The sequence below is a fragment of the Coregonus clupeaformis genome, chromosome 33 (genome assembly GCF_020615455.1).
Source record: "Coregonus clupeaformis isolate EN_2021a chromosome 33, ASM2061545v1, whole genome shotgun sequence".
Lineage (NCBI taxonomy): Eukaryota > Metazoa > Chordata > Actinopteri > Salmoniformes > Salmonidae > Coregonus > Coregonus clupeaformis.
The window spans coordinates 15,531,405-15,556,656 of NC_059224.1; the positions used below are offsets into that span (position 1 = coordinate 15,531,405).

Sequence of the window (25,252 nt, forward strand, 5' to 3'; positions counted from 1 at the left end):
CCGTGCCAGGAATACCAGCATGTTGACTGTTTCTGGCTTTAGTGCTGCCCTGTGACATGTCACCACATTGCCCCCAGTGCTGAATGCCCTCTCAGAGGGGGGCACTTGTGGCAGGGATGCATAAGTATTTCTTTGCCAGACAACTCACACGTGGAAAATTAGATCCGTGAAATCGCCACCACTCCAAAGGATCAGACTCGCTGTCTGCTGCCGTTGCCAGAATGTAGCTATTCAGCTCTTGCTCAATGATCTGCCTCTCTGAACATGAGGCAGGTGCACTGCTGGTCTGCTTAAAGAAGCTCCCAAGGCTCTTCTTGGGCTTCTTGCCTGATTGATGAGCAGTGGAAGCTTCTTTCTCCCTGTCAGTGTGATCCTCTGCAAGAGACGATTTTGTCCCTCAGCCCACCTGCAATTATTTCCCCGGTGTGGTCGTCTGGGAAATAAGACGTCTGTAGGCACTTACTTTTCAGTTTCCAGTCACCGTCTATGTAATGGATTGTGAGGCTTATATAAGGTTCTGTGGTACGACTTGACCATAGATCGGCAGTAGTGGAGAAGAATGGAATGTTATTTATCTCACTGTAAACTCTGTCCCAGCATTCTGTGTAAAGCTGTGGCAGGCATTTTTGGCTAAAATATTTGCGGCTCGGGATCTCATATCTTGGGTCCAGAGTTTGAATCAACTTTCTGAACCCCTCTTTCTCCACAGTTTGAATCGGTACCATGTCCTTCGCTATGTGATTTGTAATCGCAGCTGTGATGTCTATCCATTTTTTGCTCGTCTTCTCATAGCAAGTACCGGCAGCAAATGATGATATAATTGATTGTTGAGTGCGAGTCTGGCTTGTCTTCGGGCGAGCTCCGGGCGAGCTCCTGGGCTTACTGTCTCACGCATTCTGGTGCATTGTTCATACTCACGGACATGTATGTTTTTTAAGTGATTGAACAGGTTGGTCGTGTTTCCACCTTTTGCTAAGACAACACGACGACACAACTTGCATAGGGTAGTGTTTTGGTCGGGGTCGGAGATTTTAAAGCCAAACCAGTTCCAAACAACAGAGGTGCCCCCTTTCTTCTTAACCAATTTATCCTCCTGCTCTTGAGCAACATCAATTTCTGTGTTTTCGCTCATCCTGGATTGTAAAGTTTTCCCCCAATAGTTAACCTGCCTCCTAACTGCAGCTGCCTGCACACTTCTTTGTTGCTAGCACTACATGCGTGCAACAAGTGCATGCGACGTGCGCTCATAAAAATAGGTCAACATATTAACATACATTCTTTTATTCGTAAGAACCAAGAAAGGTTGGATAAAAAAAATAAAAAAAAGATGTAGCTACTTAGTACTATCACTCAGTTGAAATTTGGAACAAAAAAATATTGATGCAAAATTCGAATTTATGAATTCTGAATAAATCGCGGTATCCATGATATTGCTAAATCCATATCATGGCGCGGCACAATACCGGTTTTTACTATCAAACCGGTATATCGCCCACTCCTAGTTTGGAGGTACAGGGTATAGACCTCATATATTCTATTATGTGATGGAGCCATGCCAACTGACATTTCCTGTCTGGTTTCTTCACCTACACAACCGAAACAGCAGTACACAGTGGCAATGGTGTAGAGAGATAGAGCGATAGAGAGATACCACTCAATCCATAACAATCCTTTCCAGGTAGGACTGTTGGCTGGGTAATGATGGCTGCAGCACAATGACTCCCAGTGGTGCTTTGTGCGAGCAGAAAAATAGTCTGAAACTGATCCCAGGCCTGTTATAAAGAGCAGGGAAATGAAATGTGTGACAGACAGTCTCAGCGCTGTGGTCACTCTCACCAAACAGCGGAGTTGTAAACACAGCAGAAACTGTCTCCGTGGCCGATGATAAAAGTAGCATCTCATAGATGAGTGTAAACAAGACCAGTCACCCAGAGCATGACTCGTAGCAGGCCTGAGATGGGGTGTCTGTCTGGACAACAACAGTGTTGTGAAAGGGCCACTCCCCTTACAGAGAGTTAGAAATTGAGCTAAATTAATTTTGCGACATGGGACTAGGAGCAATGCATTCAGATAATCACGTTATGTAATGAGAAACAATAAGTAGCTACATGGGAAAATCTGTTTTCTTCCTGTACACCAGCACTGAACAGTAAAGAAACTCTAGCTCTCATCTATAATATCTAGATTTATGTTCTGTAACGAATCACCCAAACCTAATAATAAAGCAGTTTCCTTTTCCAACCACTAAATCAAGCAGTATTAGATTAGTAGCTAGCCATCTGGAGCAGATAACATCAGGCAGGGTGAGGTTTGCTGCTCCATCCTCTGTCCACAGCATTACTGTATTACCATCAGCGCTGCTTCTCTTATGTGTTAACATGGCCGCACCCTACATCAACACAGCCACGGTGTGTGTGTGTGTGTGGCTCTGTGTGTGTACACACTACAGTCAATAACTCACTCCAAAATGGAACCAACAGGCTTCACCGTCTCTCTACCCCTCTATGTAACCCCCCCAAGACATGGATGGATTTGTGCCTAAAACTCAGTGCTTCTGTAGCCGTATTCAGAGTAAGGTAAGACAAAAGCACTCCGCGGTTGGCCGGCACCCAACAGCACTTTGTCTCTGTAAGGATAGACACTGAGGTTTCCATCCTCTCTATTAATTCCTCTCACATCATTAGATCCCATACTGGGACTGAAATACTTCTGCTGCATGGATATACAATCCATTCTAACAGTATTTTCTATGGCTAAAGACCAACAACAGTGCATCCACAGTTAAATAAACACTGCGACAATGTTCAATCAAGACTTCCCCATTACTGAAATACAGACCATATATGAAACTCCGATTAATGCCAGAGAATATGTCACTGGACTTAGAAACCTACAGATGGTAAGATAGCTTTTTCAAATGGCCTAGGAACGCGAAAACTGAGGTATACCTCACAAAATAAACTTGCACACACACACACACACATCCTGTCTAACAGTATGAGAAGCCCCATTGAGCCAGGGAGCAGAGAGAGAGCATCATCACACCTACATGATGGCAGGGAGACTGCAGGCCTCTTCTGACAGCAGATATACTGCCACAGTCCATCGTCCGGGCAGTCTTTAGGTGCTCCGACCACAGCCCTGGACCTAGTCCTAACCATAGCCATAGACCCAGTACCAACTAAAACCCCAGCTCCAGTCCCAAACTCAGTCCCAGGCATCATGGCTCCGCTGGCGGCCACCCCATCTGCAGAGTCCTGGGAACTCCGATAGAGCACCATGTTTCTCTAACACACACAGCGTCCCGAGCTGCTACTAACAGTACGCCACGCCTGGAGCCAGGGCTACGCTGGTGCTCAGGTCAATAAGACACACGCAGCAGACAGGGAGGGAGGGAGGGAGGAGAGGAGGGAGGGAGTAGACAGAGAGAGGGAGGCATTTACAGGATGTGGTCCCACGCTCCGGTTTGTCCGCGCAGCACACTTCCTGGTCTTGATAAATTATTCATGGGTGAAGGGCAGAGCAATGCCCCCCCCCCCCCCGTCGCCCTTCACATCATCACACCGTGTGTGTGTGTGTGTATCAATTCTAGAGACAAACCAAGTCAAAAACCCAGAAAACGAGGAAAGAAATCTAAACAGAGCGAGACAGAAAGAGGCACACAAAGTAAGAAGAGTGATGTAGAGTGATGAATACTAGAGAAAGAGCTACAAACAAGAAATCAGAGCATTCCTCTGATCACACTGCATTGGTGCGTTTCCCCACCGGACCATAAAGGTATTGTACAAACACAGCATGATGGGCTCTCTTCTAATGTGTTCTTTTCTAATTAACGACATGTGCTTGTTTCCTCCCTGTTACATCACACAGATCTACAGAGGAGATGAAAGGAGGAGAGGAAGAGATGAGGGTTTTCCTCTTTCTGTGAAACAGTCATGTTGTGTTCCAGCCCCTGTAGTGTCTCACTATTCTTCAGGTCCAGCCTGTCTTGTCCTACTTCACTGTTCCTGGGTCAGGAAGACATAAATCACTCCCTCGGTCTGTTACCTGGCCTGCTGACCTGGGGTCTGACCTGGGACCTGTGTGAAGGGGCTCTTTGGGGATGTGTCATCATGCTCTCAAGAGGGTTTATTATAAAGTTTTGACCCTTCATCTCAAATCAAATTTTATTTTCCACATGTGCCGAATACAACAGGTGTAGACATTACAGTGAAATGCTTACTTACAAGCCCTTAACCAACAATGCAGTGTTTAGTAAAAAATAGATAAATAAAAAATAGCAAATAATTAAAAAGCAGCAGTAATATAATATAACAGTAGGGAGGCTATATACAGGGGGTACTGGTACAGAGTCAATGTGCGGGGGCACCGGTTAGTCGAGGTAATTGAGGTCATATGTACATGTGGGTAGAGTTAAAGTGACTATTCATAAATAATAAACTCAGTAGCAGCAGCGTAAAAGAGGGGGATGGGGTTGGGTGGGGTGGCAGTGCAAATAGTCTGGGTAGCCATGATTATCTGTTCAGGAGTCTTATGGCTTGGGGGTAGAAGCTGTTAAGAAGCCTTTTGGACCTAGACTTGGCGCTCCGGTACCGCTTGCCGTGCAGTAGCAGAGAGAACAGTCTATGACTAGGGTGGCTGGAGTCTTCCTCTGACACCGCCTGGTATAGAGGTCTTGGATGGCTGGCAGCTTTGCCTCAGTGATGTACTGGGCCGTACGCACTACCCTCTGTAGTGCCTTGCGGTCGGAGGCCGAGCAGTAGCCATACCAGGCGGTGATGCAACCAGTCAGGATGCTCTCGATGGTGAAGCTGTAGTCAATGAATAGCATTCTCACGTAGGTGTTCCTCTTGTCCAGGTGGGAAAGGGCAGTGTGGTGTGCAATAGAGATTGCATCATCTGTGGATCTGTTGGGGTGGTATGCAAATTGGAGTGGGTCTAGGGTTTCTGGGATAATGGTGTTGATGTGAACAAGCCTTTCAAAGCACTTCATGGCTACAGACGTGAGTGCTACGGGTCGGTAGTAATTTAGGCAGGTTATCTTTGTGTTCTTGGGCACAGAGACTTTGGTGGTCTGCTTGAAACATGTTGGTATTACAGACTCAGTCAGGGACATGTTGAAAATGTCAGTGAAGACACTTGCCAGTTGGTCAGCGCATGCTTAGAGTACACGTCTTGGTAATCATTCTGGCCCTGCGGCCTTGTGAATGTTGACCTGCTTAAAAGTCTTACACACATCGGCTATGGAGAGTGTTATCACATAGACATCCGGAACAGCTGATGCTCGCATGTATGCTTCAGTGTTGCTTGTCTCGAAGCGAGCATAGAAGTGATTTAGCTCGTCTGGTAGGCTTGTGTCACTGGGCAGCTCGCGGCTGTGCTTCCCTTTGTAGTCTGTAATAGTTTTCAAGCCTTGCCACATCCGACGAGCGTCAGAGCTGGTGTAGTACGATTCAGTCTTAGTCCTGTATTGACTCTTTACCTGTTTGATGGTTCGTCTGAGGGCATAGCGGGATTTCTTATAAGCGTCTGGGTTAGAGTCCCGCTCCTTGAAAGCGGCAGCTCTACCCTTTAGCTCAGTGAGGATGTTGCCTGTAGTCCATTGCTTCTGGTTGGGGTACGTACGGTCACTGTGGGGACGACGTCATCGATGCACTTATTGAGTTTGGGCACCATACAGAGAGAGAGAGCGAGATCTTTCTCAACCATTAGCCAGGTCATCCATTCACTTGGGCTGGGTCAAGAAGAGGAAGAGGTCTTGGGAGGAACTTATGGAACTACAGTGTTTACATCCTTAAATTATTTTAACTGACAGATTCAGCTTTGAAATCTTCACAGTAACAGTAATAAATGTCAAACTCAATATTCAAAGATTTCCTGTAGGTAATGTGGTAATGTCTTTTGGTTCACCGAAAGAGAGGGAGAAAGTTGGAGAGGAAATTATGACTGATGTACTTAAGGTGAGCCAAAATGACTTTTTGTGAGGCCATCTCGGTTAATGATTATTGATCAATCATGTTGAGAGGTTGGAGGGCCAGGAGGCCGGCTCCCTACTGACCTGAGAGAACACAGGCCCAGTCTAATTACCCACAGTCCTCTATATTCTGCTGACAGGCCCAAGGCAGGAGGCACTCAGAGTGAAATTCCACATGACTTGGCAAAACAAACAATTATCAATCCACTCCACATGCATTTTCTGGTCAAATATACTGCTAGAACTGTGGGCTGTTAATATTGTTTACTGTTCAGTGTGCTTTGGTTTCAGAGTGGCAAATACATGGTGAAGCATTCATCATTTTCTCTAGTGACCAGTAGTAAGTAATTACAGTATAATATATTGAGAAGCTTCTGCTCATTTCCAATTAATCAAATCTCAGGGTCATCTAATTCCACCAATCAATAATCAAAGCAACCACAAGAGGACCAAAACAAGTCTTAATCTCCACCAAAACATCAGCGGATTCTCTTCGTCTCACCATACAGATGTAAGCCAATTATATGTGGCAACAACAGAGACATAATACATCCCCAAGTGTTCCATCACTTTCCCAATGACATTAACACCTTCTGGCTCCCTGTCTCATTACTCCAACACTGCTGCTGTAACACTGCGTGCAACCCGCAAATGAATCCCCCCTCCAACGCAGAGGAGTTAGGAGAGTCTCGCAGCTTAACACTCAAATACGCTGCGTCTAAATAATGGCTTCCCCATTTGTGAAATGGAGTGCTGCTACTGTTAACAGGCTGACAGATTTATGGTGTGTGGGTGCTGGGAGAAAAACTGCCAAGTAAGTGGACGAAGAGTCATCAGGGTACAGATTATTGGTCCTTCTGACTCCCCAGGCTCTCTATGCCTGGATGTGATTGGCTATAAGAGTTTCACTGCAGTTTGGGGTGCCAATCAGGTTAAGCGGTTGTGACAGGTGTGGTGATGGATGATGCTAGGTGCTGCATGTCAGAACATCTTGCTTTACGGTTCAAAAAACAGTTTTATAGGAGTCTAGCTGTTTGCGATGGCAGGCGGCCTGTGATATAATATTTATTTATTTTTATTCAACCTATATTTAACTAGGCAAGTCAGTTAAGAACAAATTCTTATTTACAATGACGGACTACCCCGGCCAAACCCTCCCCTAACCCGGATGACGCTGGGCCAATTGTGCGCCGCCCTATGGGACTCCCGATCACGGCTGGTTGTGATACGGACGGTTAATGACTGCAGTGCAACCATTCCCGTCTCCCATAGGAAGACAGACATACAGTACAGACATGTAGACAAATGTAATGACAGGACAGGCCATATACACTACCCACAAACCCTTGCACCTTCAACCTCTTTTCCAAGGTGGGGTATTATTCTGGGGCAGAGGGGAAGACAGGGGGTCTAGGTGTCAGTAGGACAGTGACCTCTCTACCCCCCCTCCCCTTGTCCTTAGCAGGGCTGTCAGCAGCAGAGCTTGCCATCTCCATTACCCCAGGGAGGGCCACTGACACTGAGACGCAGCACCTGACACCAGGCCGGATGCCTCAGCTCAGGTCTGATGTAACATCACCTAATAAAAGCTGCTCTGCTTGGAAACACTACGGCCATAAGCGGACGCAGCGCAGGTTCCCTCCCTCCATAGGCGAAGGTAAACATTTTATTTCTGGCTCAGCCACAGTGTTAGGGGAGGCGACCAGGGCTATAGAGCCCCAGACCAGGCCAGCCGGCACCTGTGGATGAGTTCATCATGGAGCTCTGCCAACGCCTCGGAACTAACAGCCCCTACGGAGCACTAGACCCCAGCCTCAGAACTAACAGCCCCTATGGAGCACTAGACCCCAGCCTCGGAACTAACAGCCCCTACGGAGCACTAGATCCCAGCCTCAGAACTAACAGCCCCTACGGAGCACTAGACCCCAGCCTCAGAACTAACAGCCCCTACGGAGGACTAGACCCCAGCCTCAGAACTAACAGCCCCTATGGAGGACTAGACCCCAGCCTCAGATCTAATAGCCCCTACGGAGCACTAGACCCCAGCCTCAGATCTAACAACCCCTACGGAGCACTAGACCCCAGCCTCAGATCTAATAGCCCCTACGGAGCACTAGACCCCAGCCTCAGATCTAACAACCCCTACGGAGCACTAGACCCCAGCCTCAGATCTAATAGCCCCTACGGAGCAGTAGACCCCATCCTCAGAACTAACAGCCCCTACGGAGCACTAGACCCCAGCCTCAGAACTAACAGCCCCTACGGAGCACTAGACCCCAGCCCCAAAGATACAGCACCCATGGGCTAGACCCAAATGCAACTATTTTGCATTGTTAGGACATGTGTCCCAATTTGATTAGTAGCCATGCATTTAGAGACTATGCTTTCCACAGGGCACGCCGAAAACACTCAGCTTGCACTGAACACGCCGAGCTAGCTGGACGGAGCTAACTGAACACCAACTGAACACCGGTGCTGAGGACATGAGAATGAGATGGAGCAGCCAGGCGCCGTGTCTGTCGGTCTGTTGAGTCAGTCTCTTTGAAACGATGCGGGAATTTCCCTCTAGCATTCAGAACTATGCCCATCTGTATCTGTTCTGATAGTACTGGAGGGTTGTATTAGTTGTGTGGACTCAACAGAGCCTATGCGTTTCTGACATTCAGTGGCAAATGTAATGTGATTCTTTCTCTTTCAAAGATCAGCTAAAGCACAGAAGCAGAGGTCAAGGCTGCCCTCTCCCTCCTTGCCCTTTCTCCTTCTGCCAGAGGCTTACTGCTGCTACAGAGCACCAAAGTATGGAACACAGCTTAGCCAATCAGACTCATCATGTTCCTTCCAGCTGAACTGTGTCCATCATCACCCATGGGGACAGTGCATATAGAGTAGATTACACTACAGGCAACTAACACCTCGTTTTCACTGACACCTCGGATAGAGCATAAGAAATTAATGTTATACAAGTTACATAAAGACTTGTGTTAGCACTACTTGATAAGAGAGGCACTCTTCAACTACTGCAATGATCCATAGCATGCAATCAGTGATGTAGTAGCCTGCCCCCTCCATCACTTCCCTACCCATTACACCCATCAACTGTCCCACTACACAACAACCCCCTACCTCACCTCACGTCCCCAATACCCAACCAAATCTGCAGCCCCTTCACCCACCACCCTACCAGTGCAGCTCTACTCACTGCTGAGGATGATCTGAGTGCGACTGATCTTCCGCTGCGGCTGGAAGCGGCTCACTCTGGGAGCAGGCATGTCTGTGGAAGCCTGGGAGGCCTTCTCCTCCTCTCTCTACAGCCCTACACCAAACAGCAGCAGTGTCTCCCGCTAACAGAAGAGCTGAGGCAGCAGCCTTAGGGAGTAGAGCACCAAACAGCACAGCACCAACCCTGGGCTGGGTCACACCAAGGGCCCTGGTCCCCCCCTCTCGCTCTCTCGATCTCACTGCTCCTGATGTCTTGTCTCTCCCCCTCTGGTCTCTTTCTCTGATAAGTACAGTGTTGTAGTCTCTGGTAGGCACAGTGCTGGGGTTTCTCTCTCTGGGCTGTGCTGGGCAGCTGTTATGTCAGTTTTGTTAGTAGTAGTAGTAGTAGTAGTAGCTGGCTGGCTGCTAGCGGAGGACCTCTCAGCAGCGTGGGCTATGGCAGTCTGGTGCCAAAGAGCATAAACTCATCAATAAAAAGTGGGGCAGGCAGTCGGGCCTCACGTCACACCAACCTCCATCTCTACTGGCCGAATGATGCAATGGGGATCACATGGTGGCATGAGTTAAGAAACAAAACACATACCAGACATCCTGAGACACGGTGGATGGTGTCGGTGTCCGCACCCCCCCTCTTTCTGTCTGTAACCCTCAAAGCCAGTCCTTGGAGCTGCAACAACAAACTCCTTTTGGCTCAGGAATGCAGCTTGTTTCTATGACAGAGTCCCTGGCAAAGGTAGGCCAAACACACACACACAAACACACCCCAGACCTGGGTTTAAATACAGGTATTTGAGTATTTGTTATTTAAATAACAGTATTTTCAAATACACAGCTCAAAACAAGTACTTTTATTTGAGTATTTGGATGGTTATTTGTAAAAAAAAAAAAATATTCAACCAAATTGTATTTGAAAGTATTTTCAAATACTATCTTCAAATACCTGGGTTAAATACATGGGAGTATATTTCAGTAAGTGCATTAGAGTATTTTCAAATACATTCAAAAATATTCAACTACTTGTTGAACTACTTGCACATGCCACTGAGACGGGCTGTAAAGGCTCAAAATACTAAACGACTTTCATTTAGCCCCTGTTAAAGGAGACACTACTCCAAGGTACAGACACAAAAGGGGACAACAGAGACCCGGGACCAACGTGACAGACAGAGACAGACAGACTAACAGTCAGCCCTGCTCCTGTGTTGTTCTCACACAATGATGAGGTCATGGTAACAGACATACTCGCCCTGTAATCTGCTCTGTCAACAGGCCATCACAACACGGTATTAATACCCCAAAGGTGTCCGTCGATAAATCTACCCCTGGTCCCTGACACCATGCTGCCAGGCTGGGTCGTGTTGCTAGGGGTGTAGAGGGCAGAATGGAGGCAGCACGGGGTGGCGGTTTAGGGGGCCAGGGGACCCATAAAGAGAGGGACCCCACTGTGTAGAGTCAGTGTGTGTTCAGCTGTTTGTCCCGGGGCACAGACGGGCGTCTATCAAAATGAAGGCCCAAACAGAAGCTGTGGCGTTGACTGAAGCACATCTGAAAAACACTGTCCCTCCGCCTTTCAACTTGGTGCTTGGTTGCCTTACATGGCCTTTTCTCTCACACACTGCCTCTTTTCTCTTCTCTCCCACTCGCTCTCCATTTTCCCTCTCTCTATATCAATCTGTCCACAGTCAGATGAAAAGGAGGGGATTACAGCCAGACCACAACACCGACAGGCGTCCGGCTGCCTGACCATCCCTTCAGTCCAGTCCTCTTTTACCCATTTTAGGAGAACAGAGAGAGGAGGCAGACAGAGGACGGCTGTATATCTGTCTGTATGGGCTTCTATGGGTTACTGAATATGACTGACATCACAGAGTGAGCTCAGGTCACAGCCCAGAACTAAAGTCACTACTGCCCAAACATTTACAAGCAGACTGCCTTCTCTTTGACTTTACACATAGGAATGATCACGCATGTTAAAGCTGAGATCTGCATAAGGTAAAACAGCGCCACTGGTTGCCCCAGGCGCATTTGTTTTTGTTTTGTTTTTTAAAACAGAAGGAGATGAGCATCCAGCATCATGGTAAAAAAAAAATCGTAGTACATAGTCTGCTGTTCTATCACGCGTGCAATATTATGCAATGATGTACGGGGGGAAAAAAACTGTTCGTTGTTTGAAGTAGCATGGTGGTTTCTACGCTAAGGATTCCAGCTTTGAAGTTTGGGTTCAATGTTGGACCTAGACATGGGGAGAAGATAGTTGCTTTGGGTCAGAGACCTCCACCAGACTTAACCCCTCAGTCACCTGACTGACGTGTATTACCAGAAACCCTCGACCTCCCAAATTTCACATGCCCTCACCAGACCGCAAACACCGCCTCGTCTACGATGGTAACCGATCGCTCCTTTGTCCTGGCGCACACACACACATTCCTTCCTGGCAAACAGAAAGAGAAAACACACCAATGCTGTTGCTGTGCTGTTCTGACACTGGTTCAATTCACAGCACCTGGGACACGAGAAGCAGAATAGGTGCAGTCTGCCAAGGTGTGGTCTAGCTGGTTTCTGTGTAAACCAAATTCCACATTAAAAAAGGTCCAATACGGCCATTTTTATCTCAATATCAAATCACTTCTGGCTAACAATTAAGTACGTTACTGTGATTATTTTAAGTTCAAATGGTCAAAAAGAAACAAAAATAGCTTCTTAGCAAAGAGCAGTTTCTCAAGCAAGAATTTTGCTAGGACTGTCTGGGAGAGGCCTGAATGGCGAGAGGAAAACTGAAAACTAGCTGTTATTGGCAGAGAGGTTTGGAACTCTTTCTTATTGGTCTATTAACTAATTTACCGGCTGGTGATGTCACCAGGCAGGCCAAGACTACATCCCACCAAAACAGGCAGAAATTGCAGGCAGTCTTTTCAAACAGCTCTTACACTAAAAGGGCATTATCATTTTCACAATTTCACAGTATTATTCTAAATACAGTGCATTCGGAAAGTATTCAGACTCCTTCCTTTTTCCACATTTGGTTACGTTACAGCCTTATTCTAAAATGGATTAAATAAATAAAAATCCTCATCAATCTACACACAATACCCCATAATGACAAAGCGAAAACAGAAATACCTTATTTACATACGTTTTCAGACCCTTTGCTATGAGACTCGAAATTGAGCTCAAGTGCATCCTGTTTCCATTGATCATCCTTCAGATGTTTCTACGACTTGATTGGAGTCCACCTGTGGTAAATTCAATTGATTGGACATTATTTGGAAAGGCACACACCTGTCTATATAAGGTCCCACAGTTGACAGTGCATGTCAGAGCAAAAACCAAGCCATGAGGTCGAAGGAATTGTCCGTAGAGGTCCGAGACAGGATTGTGTGGAGGCACAGATCTGGGGAAGGGTACCAAAATATTTCTGCAGCATTGAAGGTCCCCAAGAACACAGTGGCCTCCATCATTCTTAAATGGAAGAAGTTTGGAATCACCAAGACTCTTCCTAGAGCTGTCCGCCCGGCCAAACTGAGCAATTGGGGGAGAAGGGCCTTGGTCAGAGAGGTGACCAAGAACCCGATGGTCCCTCTGACAGAGCTCCAGAGTTCCTCTGTGGAGATGGGAGAGCCTTCCAGGAGGACAACCATCTCGGCAGTACTCCACCAATCAGGCCTTTATGGTAGTGTGGCCAGACAGAAGCTACTCCTCAGTAAAAGGCACATGACAGCCCGCTTGGGAGTTTGCCAAAAGGCACCTAAAGGACTCACACCATGAGAAACAAGATTCTCTGGTCTGATGAAACCAAGATTTAACTCTTTGGCTTGAATGCCAAGCATCACGTCTGTAGGAAACCTGGCTATCCCTACGGTGAAGCATGGGTGGCAGCATCATGCTGTGGGGATGTTTTTCAGCGGCAGGGACTTGGAGACTAGTCAGGATCGAGTGAAAGATGAACGGAGCAAAGTACAGAGAGATCCTTGATGAAAACCTTCTCCAGAGTGCTCAGCACCTCAGACTTTGGCGAAGGTTCACCTTCCAACAGGACAACAACCCTAAGCACACAGCCAAGACAACGCAGGAGTGGCTTCGGGACAAGTCTCTGAATGTCCTTGAGTGGCCCAGCCAGAGCTCGGACTTGAACCTGATCGAACATCTCTGGAGATCGTTGTGCCGCGACGCTCCCCATCCAACCTGACAGAGCTTGAGGGGATCTGCAGAGAAGAATGGGAGAAACTCCCCAAACACAGGTGTTCCAAGCTTGTAGCATCATACCCAAGAAGGCTTGAGGTTGTAATCGCTGCCAAAGGTGCTTCAACAAAGTACTGAGTAAAGGGTCTGAATACTTATGTAAATGTGATACGTTTTTATTTTTAATACATTTGCAAAAAAGTCATTATGGAGTATTGTGTGTAGATTGATGAGGTTAAAAATCTATTTAATCTATTTTAGAATAAGGCTGTAACGTAACAAAATGTGGAAAAAGTCAAGGGGTCTGAATACTTTTGAATGCACTGTATGTGTGTGTATATATATATATATATATATATATATATATATATATATATATATATATAATATAACACAGGAGAATCACGTTTTTGACTGCACTGGGCCTTTAAGCATTTCCACACACACAGCTCATAGTTAGATTATGCACTCACCTGTCTGTCAGCGGGCTACAACACCTCATCACAGACCCTATACGGTGCAAACATTACATTTAACCCCTGACCTCCCTGACCCTGACCTCCAGCAGTTCATCCCCTCTCTTCCCAGTGGTCCGGTGTGTTATCTGACTGGGAGGGAAGGCGGCAACAGCTTTAGAAAAGCCCACATGCCTGAGTCTCAGACAGTAGCAGCACAGTGAGCACACACAGCTCCGGCGTCAGCGTCACACTAACCAGCCTAGCGCCAACTGCCTGCCATGTGATTCCAATGCACACATTTCACTCTGCTAAAATTAGACAAGCTACTGTAGAGACTGTAGAGACTCCAGGGATATACAGTGCCTTCAGAAAGTATTCATTCCCCTTGACTTATTTCACAGCCTGAATTCAAAATGGATTAAATATATATTTCTCACCCATCTACAAACAATACCCCGTAATCAAAGTGAAAACATGTTTTTAGACATTTATGCAAATTTATTGAAAATTAAATACAGAAATCTAATTTACACAAGTATTCACACTCCTGAGTCAATCCTTTGTATAAGCTCCTTTGGTGGTGATTACAGCTGTTAGTTTGTTAAGGGGTAAGTCTCTAAGAGCTTTGCACACCTGGATTGTACATTACTTGCCCATTGTTCTTTAAATTCTTCAAGCTCTGTCAAGTTGATTGTTGATCATTGCTAGACAGCCATTTTCAAGTCTTGCCATAGATTTGTAAGTCAGAACTGTAAATAGGCCACTCAGGAACATTTAATGTCGTCTTGGTAAGCAACTCCGGTGTGTGAATACGTCACCCAGTGTGTTGGAAAGCAGACAACCAGATTTTCCTATAAGATTTTGCCTGTGCTTCTAGCAGTATTTCGTTTATTTTTATCCTAAAAAAACTCCATAGTCCTTGCCAATGACAAGCATACCCATTACATGATGCAGCCACCACCATGCTTGAAAATATGAAGAGTGGTACTCAGTAATGTGTTGCGTTTGCCCCAAACATAACCCTTTGTATTCAGGACAAAAAGTTCATTTATTTGCCACATATTTTGCAGTATTACTTAAGTGCCTTGTTGCAAACAGGATGCATGTTTTGGAATATTTTTATTCTGTACAGGCTTCCTTTTTCACTCTGTAATTTAGGTTATTATTGTGGAGTAACTACAATGTTGTTGATCCACCCTCAGTTCTCATATAACAACCATTAAACTGTTTTAAAATCACCATTGGCCTCATGGTGAAATTCCTGACCACTCTCTGGCAACTGAGTTAGGAAGGACGCGTGTATCTTTGTAGTGACTGGGTGTATTGATACACCATCCAAAGCCTAATTAATAACTTCACCATGCTCAAAGGGATATTCACGGTCTGCTTTTTTTGTTTTTACGCATCTACCATTCGGTGCCCTTCTTTGCAAGGTATTGAAAAACCTCCCTGGTCTTTGTGGTTGAATCTGTGCTTGAAATTCACTACTCGGCTCGATTGAGTGACCTTAGATATAATTGTATGTGTGGGGTAAAAAAATGGGGTAGACATTAAAAAATCATGTAAACCACTATTATTGAACACGGAATGAATCCACTTTGACATTATGGGGTATTGTGTGTAGATCAGAGACAAAATCTAATTTTGATCAATTTTACATTCAGTTTGCAATACAACAAAATGTGGAAAAGGTAAAGGGGTGTGAATACTTTCTGAAGGCACTGTAGCGAGCGAGAAGGGGTTTCTGTAAGTACTGTAAGACACACATTCAATCAACACAGACGCACACACGCGCACAGAAAGACACACAACTCACACACACACACACACACACTCAGACACACACTCAGACACACACTCAGACACACACTCAGACACACACTCAAGAGAAAGAACTACACACTTGCACCAAAGGCAGCAAAATCTTGCACTGCCAGCAAAAGACAGAACCATCACCCTCTGTTTTTTCTCTCCTCCTCCTCCCAAGCAGCAGTAGCAGTCTTCCAAATCAAATCAAGCTTTATTTATACAGCACATTTCAGACATGGAATGCAACGCAATGTGCTTTACAGGAAAAAACTAATAAAAAACTATGAAAATAAAAGCTGAAATACTTACTACACAACTAACAAAAGATACAAAACTAAAGAATTACAAACAGAACAAATAAAAAGCACCCTAAGGAAAAGCAAAGCTAAAAATATGTATTTTAAGATCTTTTAAATTATGTCCACAGTTTCGATCCTCAGGTTCTCTGGCAGGCTACTAACTAAAGGCTGCCTCTCCATGCCTGTTGGTCCTAGGCTTTGGGATAGTTAAAAGGCCAGTGCCAGAGGACCTGAGGGACCTACTGGGTATATAACTTAAAAGCATATGGAGGAACAATGAACAGTGAAGAGAGAGGCAGGATTAATGGCATTAGTGCAGTGTAGAAGCTGCTTCTACATTCAGCCAGCATGACCAGAGGCCCAAACAGAGACCATAGCAGCAGAGGCCTCCGTCAACCATGTCAATACTGGATTTAGCCAGCTGTGAAATAAATAACAAGTCTTGTAAAAAGATTGACTAGTGACTCCATTCCTCTCTTGTCCGGTGATAATCACCCAGTCTGGGAGTGAATGATGCTGAGCCTCATGTGTCATTGAAGCCTTATCATGTCTAAAAGTGACACCTACTAGAATAGGAGTATCATCACCTTGGATGATGAGAATATACTGTAGAAAAACCCTGGGGTGTTAAACCCTCTAGTCACTGCTTCTGGGTGCAGTTATATATACAACCAACAGGGGGTAGAGAAGATCAGAGAATCAGATCCATATCTCAACCACAGTTCTCAAATAAAGTTGCTCACAAACAGGGTTGCTGTACCTCAGCTGTAACCTGTTCCAGCCCTCAGTGGTCGCTGTAGCCCCATCCAGTCAGTCCCAGTCCCAGCCCCGTGCTGGACTATGCTTCTGTAAACAGCTTCCAGAACACAATGGAACCCTGACTGAGGCAGGACCAATTAGAGTGTCCAATCAGGCTTCGCCTCCCCTCTGTCAGCTTGGTAGGGCTTTGCTAAGGCCAGGCTAACACGCTCTGCATCCCAAAGCCTAGCCCCTAGCTCCCCAGATTCCAACCCAGTCTATCCACAAGATAGCCTAAATCCAGCCTCAGCCTCAGTTCCAGAGCTGATCTCCTGCCCCAACACCCAGCCTCAGCACCAAGTCTAAGCCCCCAGCCAAACACAGGGGAATCATGGAAAGTCAGCACTGGAGAAGCGGAGCAAAAACAAAAAACCCAACAAACCCACCTCCTCTAACAAGGGGAGATAAACGGAGGGGGGGCTGAGGCAAAAGTCATTGGTTATGCTGTTATTAAGACAGTTCACACTACTGGTGCAAACAGACAGACAGGGGAGATGGAGACGACAGAAACATCCCCACTCTCTCACACACACACATTGAGGATATCCTTATAGACTCCTTGAAACTGCCAGCAGCCCCCAGGGTCTCCTCCTGTCAGCAGCAGGCTGCACCAGGCTATGCTAGTGTGATAACACCCACACCACTGGAGAATGCCTCATTAAAACAATTTCCATAATCATGCACATCACTATCAGGTTATTAATACAGGCTATTAGAGAGCAGTGAGAACCAAGTATCCAGCCTCAGAGAGAGAAAGGCTAGAAGTCACTGGGGTAAACAGGAAATGGGCTAGTCAGGGACAAAGAGATGAAGGACAGGGAGAGAGGCAGAGGGGCATAATGTTATCAGCAGCTAGGCTATTCAATGTTCGGTGTTCCCTTATCAACCATGTTAAACCTGGATTCATTCATACAGAGTTGGTCAAATATCTTCTGACCTTCAGTCAGTCTTGTTCCAAACACAGTGACAAGGAGACTGAAATAGAGTGACTTTGCACTCACAGCTGTGGCTGCTTCTATGCGTTTATGACAGTGACTCTGAACTGAAAACACACTTTGAAACACAACCACCATCGGATCCTTTCAAATGGCAGAAGATCCAAGCCTGCTCTGCAATCATATTACCAAGCCTGCACTGCAACAAAACACACATCCCTCTCTCTGTCCAAGACAGCCAGCCCTCATTGAGAAATAGCACCAAATCCACCGTGTGGATATTACTCAGGGGTGGTGGTGGAGATTACAGGAAAGCAATTCACATCACACGCAGTGGTTCATCGCTTCTGTCCACAAATTAAGCTAAGGGAGTGCAGGTGAGCAGCATAATCAGTTTGTTCCAAGGCCTCTCCGTCTGAGGTTACTATATGGGCTTGGCGCAGCACAGACTGCTGGAAATTGAAATTCAAGACAAGTTGCTGAGGTGGAAACCATTAAGGAAAACTACACCCGATTCAAGGTTGCTGCGTTCATGTCTCTTAACTCCGATCACGGCGGCTGAGGTGAAAGCCTCAGTGGGAGCCAAGGACCATAGGTGAAACTCCCATCTGATTCCAGTTCATTTTACATCTGATTCACAAGGACCTTCATCATTTTATGAGCATGTCCAAAACCTAGCACAATACCTCAGATAACCCTTTATGGGTGGTAGACTGCAACCTGTTACACTATATCTCAGCCAACCCGTTAAGGGCGATAGACTGTAACAAGGCTCAAGATTCAAGGCCTGGTTATTTCATGTTCATGAATGTTGCATTTTACCTAATGAAACCCATAGCGGGTGGTACTGTAACACGTTACACTATATCTCAGCCAACCCATTAAGGGCAATAGACTAACAAAGCTCAAAATTCAAGGCCTGGTTATTTCATGTTAATTTTACCTAATGAAACCCATAGCGGTAGAGAGTTCCTCAATGGGCTTAACACCTTGTCCGGCTGCCCGACAAACCTGCCCACACGACCACATCCCCTTATCCAGACCATCTCTGGAGACCTTCTCCCATTCCTCACTTCCCTCCTGACCACTGCCTGTGTCCACTTACTTCAAAATAGCCAGAGTTGCTCCCCTCCTCAAGAAACCAACACTCGACCCCTCTGACATCAACTACAGAATGGTATCCCTTCTTTCTTTTCTTTCCAAAACACTGGAGCGTGCTGTCTGTATTTTTTTTTAAACTCCTTCCCCCCCCAATTCCGTGATATCCAAATTAGTAGTTACGGTCTTGTCCCATCACTGCAACTCCCATATGGACTCGGGAGAGGCAAAGTTCGAGAGCCATGCGTCCTCCGAAACACGACCCTGCCAAGCCGCACTGCTTCTTGACACCCTGCCTGCCACAGGAGTCGCTAGAGCACGATGGGACAAGGACATCCCGGCCGGCCAAACCCTCCCCTAACCCGGACGACGCTGGGTCAATTGTGCGTCGCCTCATGGGTCTCCCGGTCGCGGCCGGCTGCGACACAGCCCGGGATCGAACCCGGATCTGTAGTGACACCTCAAGCACTGCAGTGCCTTAGACTGCTGCGCCACTCAGGAGGCCCTATAGCGTGCTGTCTCTGACCAACTCGCTCATTATCTCTCTCAGAATGATCTTCATAACTCTAACCAATCAGCCTTCAAGACGGGTCACTCAACCTCCTCTGCCCTCCTCTGTGTCACGGAGACTCTCCTAGCTCTATTCGCTGCCGTCGACACCGTGAACCATCAGATCCTCCTCTCCACCCTCTCAGGGCTGGGTGTCTCAGGCTCTGCACACTCTTGGATTGCATCCTATCTGGCAGGCTGCTCCTACCAGGTGATGTGGAGAATATCTACACTACCGGTCAAAAGTTTTAGAACACCTACTCATTCAAGGGTTTTTCTTTATTTTTACAATTTTCTACATTGTAGAATAATAGTGAAGACATCAAAACTATGAAATAACACATATGGAATCATGTAGTAACCAAAAAAGTGTTAAACAAATCAAAATATATGTTAAGATTTCCCTTCACTGGAACTAAGGGGCCTAGCCCGAACCATGAAAAACAGCCCCAGACCATTATTCCTCCTACACCAAACTTCACAGTTGGCACTATGCATTCGGGCAGGTAGCGTCCTCCTGGCATCCGCCAAACCCAGATCTGTCCGTCGGACTGCCAGATGGTGAAGCGTGATTCATCACTCCAGAGAATGCGTTTCCACTGCTCTAGATTCCAATGGCGGTGAGCTTTACACCACTACAGCCGACGCTTGGCATTGCGCATGGTGATCTTAGGCTTGTGTGCGGCTGCTTGGCCATGGAAACCCATTTCATGAAGTTCCCGACAAACAGTTATTGTGCTGACGTTGCTTCCAGAGGCAGTTTGGAACTCGGTAGTGAGTGTTGCAACCAAGGACAGAGGATTTTTACACGCTACACGCTTCAGCACTCGGCAGTCCAGTTCTGTGAGCTTGTGTGGCCTACCACTTCGCGGCTGAGCCATTGTTGCACCTAGATGCTTCCACTTCACAATAACAGCACTTATAGTTGACCGGGGCAGCTCTAGCAGGGCAGACATTTGAAGAACTGACTGTTGGAAAGGTGGCATCCTATGACAGTGCCACGTTAAATGTCACTGAGCTCTTCAGTAAGGCCATTCTACTGCCAATGTTTGTCTATGTAGATTGCATGGTTGTGTGCTCGATTTTATACACCTGTCAGCAACGGGTGTGGCTGAAATAGTCAAATCCACTAATTTTAAGGGGTGTCCAAATACTTTTGTATATATAGTATAGCTTCCTTACTTTCTCGTGTTCTTCTTATTTCTATTTCTCGTGTGTTTTTGTTCAAATGTATTTTATAGTACTACTGATATTGATTAATGCATTGTTGGGAAAGAACTTGCAAGAAAGGCATTTCACTGTACTTGTTAGGGCCGGGATGCAATATTTCTTCCATGGCAAAACTGAAAACACGAAGTAGACCAAACTCTTTGGTCCTTTAAAAACCTGCTGTATGTAAAATATTGCGTGCTATTGATTGGAAAATAAATACATGTGACTCAGGATGACAACATGTTTGTTTCCAACAATTGGCCTGTTTTCCTAAAGAAGTTAAATCCGCTTGGTGTTTTGTTTCCTTGCCACAATAGAGATATTGGTATCGTCCCGGCACTAGTTCTTCTGCACGTGACAAAACTTAAAACTTACCAGAGTTCTCCAATCACACCCACACTCTGACCACTACCCGCCAAGACACACATCAGAATGACTAATTACATCAAATTTTACAAGAGCAGGCCGTAGCAGGTCCTCACTAAACATATGACTTCACTCTACTGAGGACAAAAGAGTCATTCTGTCAATCCAATATAAACAGTGGTTAAAAAAGAAATACACGCAAATGTCATTTTTTCACTCAACCATATCCTGATTAGTGAAGCAAAAAATTCAGCAAAGTCAGGTAAAACATTGATGAGTCATCTGTGTGGACTTTAAACAGTAAAATATAATTGTGCCTTTGGAAAATGTCTGGCCAAGTACTATAGTTTTAGTGTGATGCTAAAGTGTGATATGAATGATAAACAGTGTTTGATAACACATTCATAGAGGGTTTCGGCATCTCTCTAACTCTTTGGTCCTGCTCAAATCCACCAATACCTAGTCACGTTAACTCTTTCCACTATATACGGGTTAAAAATGGCAGATTGTCATTGAGAAGCCAGTAGCTGTCCAGTAAACATGCTATACATGACATCAGAGCCAAAGTTCCCTCTACACATTCTCGGCACTGAGCAAATTTCAGGTCTGCTGCGTACAAACTTCAATGTTGTGAAGATTCTGTGCAACTTCCAGCGCACGTTTACTGTGAACACTGAGGCTGTACCTGCTTTAAGTTACAGTTTTAACAGTGGCCAAGTAGGTAACTGTGGCTATTTGGTCATTTGTAGGTCTACCAGAGTGGCCTACCATCAAAAATAATGGAGAAAATGCATCCCATAACATTTTAACATGGAAATAGCTGTTATATCATTCAGCCTACAGTAGCAGCCAACGAATAGTGTTCAATGTAGGCCTGCCATGAGACTTTTGAAAAGAAAAAAACATGCAGGGCTTAACCTGTTTATCCACTTGTCCTTCACAGAAGGAGGTGACTGAAAATGGTGCTGTGTTTGATGCAAGAAACCGCTATACAAAAATGCATTATTCCCATACCATTATTACAGAGAATCAGACAAATTATGCTACCCTCTGCCTATTGGCTTCTTAGCTTATTCAAGCCTGTCTCAAAATACAACACCGCCCCATTAAGAAAGAAAAAATAAACTCTATACCTGACTCGCTTTTCAAAGATGTCTAAAAATGTACAAGTTTTGTGCTATTGTAGGACTGCAAATTATCTATAACTGGGCTAATAACTCTAACTAGCAAAATATATGAACAGAATGTGCCCACGTGGCTACATGCAGCTCTCGCTTTCATCTCAAAACAAGCACATCTACTCACAACAACAGCTGTAAACAAATCAAATCGGATTTGTCACATGCGCCAAATACAACCTTACAGTGAAATGCTTACTTACAAGCCCTTAACCAACAATGCAGTTTTAAGAAATTCCAACAACAACAAAAAACACAAATAAATACAATATAAAATATGAAATAAAAGTAACAAATAATTAAAGAGCAGCAGTAAAAATAACAATAGTGAGGCTATATACAGGGGGTACTGTTACCGAGTCAATGTGCGGGGTCACCGGTTAGTTGAGGTAATTGGGGTAATATGTACATGTAGGAAGAGTTATTAAAGTGACTATACACAAATAATAAACAAAGAGTAGCAGCAGCGTAAAAGAGGGGTGGGGGGCAGTGCAAATAGTCTGGGTAGCCATTTGATTAGATGTCCAGGAGTACCAGTACCCCCTGTATATAGCCTCGCTATTGTTATTTTTACTGCTGCTCTTTAATTATTTGTTACTTTTATTTCGTATTATTTTATATTGTATTTGTGATTTTTTTGTTGTTGTTGGAATTTCTTAAAACTTGGGGGTAGAAGCTGTTTAGATGCCTCTTGGACCTAGACTTGGCGCTCCGGTACCGCTTGCCGTGCGGTAGCAGAGAGAACTGTCTATGACTAGGGTGGCTGGAGTCTTTGACAATTTTTAGGACCTTCCTCTGACACCGCCTGGTATAGAGGTCCTGGATGGCAGGAAACTTGGCCCCAGTGATGTACTGGGCCGTACGCACTACCCTCTGTAGTGCCTTGCGCCCGGAGGCCGAGCAGTTGCCATACCAGGCAGTGATACAACCAGTCAGGATGCTCTCAATGGTGCAGCTGTATAACTTTTTGAGGATCTGAGGACTCATGCCAAATCTTTTCAGTCTCCTTAGGGGGAAAAGGTTTTGTCGTGCCCTCTTCACGACTGTCTTGGTGTGCTTGGACCATGTTAGTTTGTTGGTGATGTGGACACCAAGGAACTTGAAGCTCTCAACCTGCTCCACTACAGCCCCGTCGATGAGAATGGGGGCGTGCTCAGTCCTCTTCTTTTTCCTGTAGTCCACAATCATTTCCTTTGTCTTGATCACATGGAGGAAGAGGTTGTTGTCCTGGCACCACACGGCCAGGTCTCTGACCTCCTTCCTATAGGCTGTCTCGTCGTTGTCGGTGATCAGGCCTACCACTGTTGTGTCATCGGCAAACTTAATGATGGTGTTGGAGTCGTGCCTGGCCATGCAGTCATGAGTGAACAAGGAGTACAGGAGGGGACTGAGCACGCACCCATGAGGGGCCCCCGTGTTGAGGATCACTGTGGCGGATGTGTTGTTATCTAACCTTACCACCTGGGGGCGGCACGTCAGGATGTCCAGGATCCCGTTGCAGAGGGAGGTGTTTAATCCCAGGGTCCTTAGCTTAGTGATGAGCTTTGAGGGCACTATGGTGTTGAACACTGAGCTTTAGTCAATGAATAGCATTCTCACATAGGTGTTCCTTTTGTCCAGGTGGGAAAGGGCAGTGTGGAGCGCAATAGAGATTACATCCTCTGTGGATCTGTTGGGGCAATATGCAAATTGGAGTGGGTCTAGGGTTTCTGGGATAATGGTATTGATGTGAGCCATAACCAGCCTTTCAAAGCACTTCATGGCTACAGACGTGAGTGCTACGGGTCGGTAGTCATTTAGGCAGGTTACCTTAGTGTTCTTGGGCACAGGGACTATGGTGGTCTGCTTGAAACATGTTGGTATTGCAGACTCAGACAGGGAGAGGTTGAAGATGTCAGTGAAGACACTTGCCAGTTGGTCAGCGCATGCTCGGCGTACACGTCCTGGTAATCCGTCTGGCCCTGTGGCCTTGTGAATGTTGACCACAGTCCAGATCAAAGTAAATGGCACATATCCATATATGGCAGTGATCGATTTGCATATAGACCTACTGCAGCTCTGATTGGTTATGCCGCACTGGTCTGTGTAGAGTACGGGGGCGGAGTCTTGCGTGCAATAGAATCCTACTCTGATGCGTTCTGCCTACAACAAAATCTCTTGCATGGGTCGTTTTCTCGCTATGTTGCATTAAAAGTGGCTAATATTTCGTTGATTCAATCACAATTGCCACAGTAAAGGGAAACGTTGATAGTGTTAACAGGGAAAACTCTAGAATGTTGAGTGAAGTTCAATCTCATGCTTCTCTCCATGGGCTGATAGAGTATTTCTTCTGCGCAGCAGTCTCAGAGCTACTCCACGGCCGTCCACATCTTAGAGGGAACATTGGTCAGAGCTCAGGGGCTGCATTCCAAACATGTAAAAGACACACCCTCTCCCCTCCTCAACTTAAATGGACACTTCTGATGACGTATCATGACGTATGATGAGTTGACACTTGCAGGGCAAGGGAGGAATTCATTAAAAAATGGACCGCCCTTGCCCGGAAATTGCCCACTGTTGTGTTTTCAGTCATCATGGAACCACCGGTAGCTGTTGTGTGTGCTTTATATGTGCTACAGTCAATTATGATTGCATTTCGTATCTTGGCTAGAAAACAACGCATCCGCAGACATCGAATACTAGCCATCCGACAATATCAGGTAAATCGAAAATTGATCATGTATAAGTGTGATGTCAGGGAAAGTTGTATGCGCTAGCTAACGTTTCCAAAAGCTAACCAAACAAAAACCGGATTACTTTTACGAGACGTGTTTGTGCCGTCATGTGCATTAGTAGCACAATTTCTAACTTATTTACATTCGTTTTTACTTACACTTGTATGTTGACTTCTCCATATTGATGTTGGCTTTAAGTTTTGGCTGCCTTTTCTTAGCGGATGTACAATCATCACAAATTGAATTATGGGGCGTTTCAGGCTCCGGAGTGAACAGAATTGTACACTCGCACACTATCACAAACGAGGGCTGAGGGGCTTATGTTGCCCACTTCCTTTGCTTGGCTAATTGTTTGGACCGACGGCAAAGATGGCTGCAGGGATTCCCCCAAGGGCATAAGGCGAGGGTAAGAGGAGGAGGGTGTGTCTTTCACGTGTTTGGAACGCAGCCAGGGTCTCTGGTTC

At 45.8% G+C, this 25,252-nt stretch overlaps 1 protein-coding gene across 13 annotated transcripts in view; it reads right to left on the reverse strand.

Annotated features, from left to right (window-relative positions):
* Window positions 1-25,252, reverse strand: part of LOC121548866 (protein enabled homolog) — a 140,632-nt gene that overhangs the window by 41,346 nt on the left and 74,034 nt on the right. The window contains exon 1 of one of the 13 annotated variants that reach the window (XM_045210155.1): window positions 9,174-9,628. The exons of 11 other annotated variants lie outside the window; for them this stretch is intronic. In XM_045210155.1, the coding sequence (XP_045066090.1) occupies window positions 9,174-9,243 (70 nt within the window). In that variant the 5' untranslated portion in view covers window positions 9,244-9,628. Of the gene's footprint in view, window positions 1-3,049; window positions 3,305-9,173; window positions 9,629-25,252 lie in introns of those variants that run through there. One more of the 13 variants, XM_045210154.1, reaches the window with a different exon arrangement.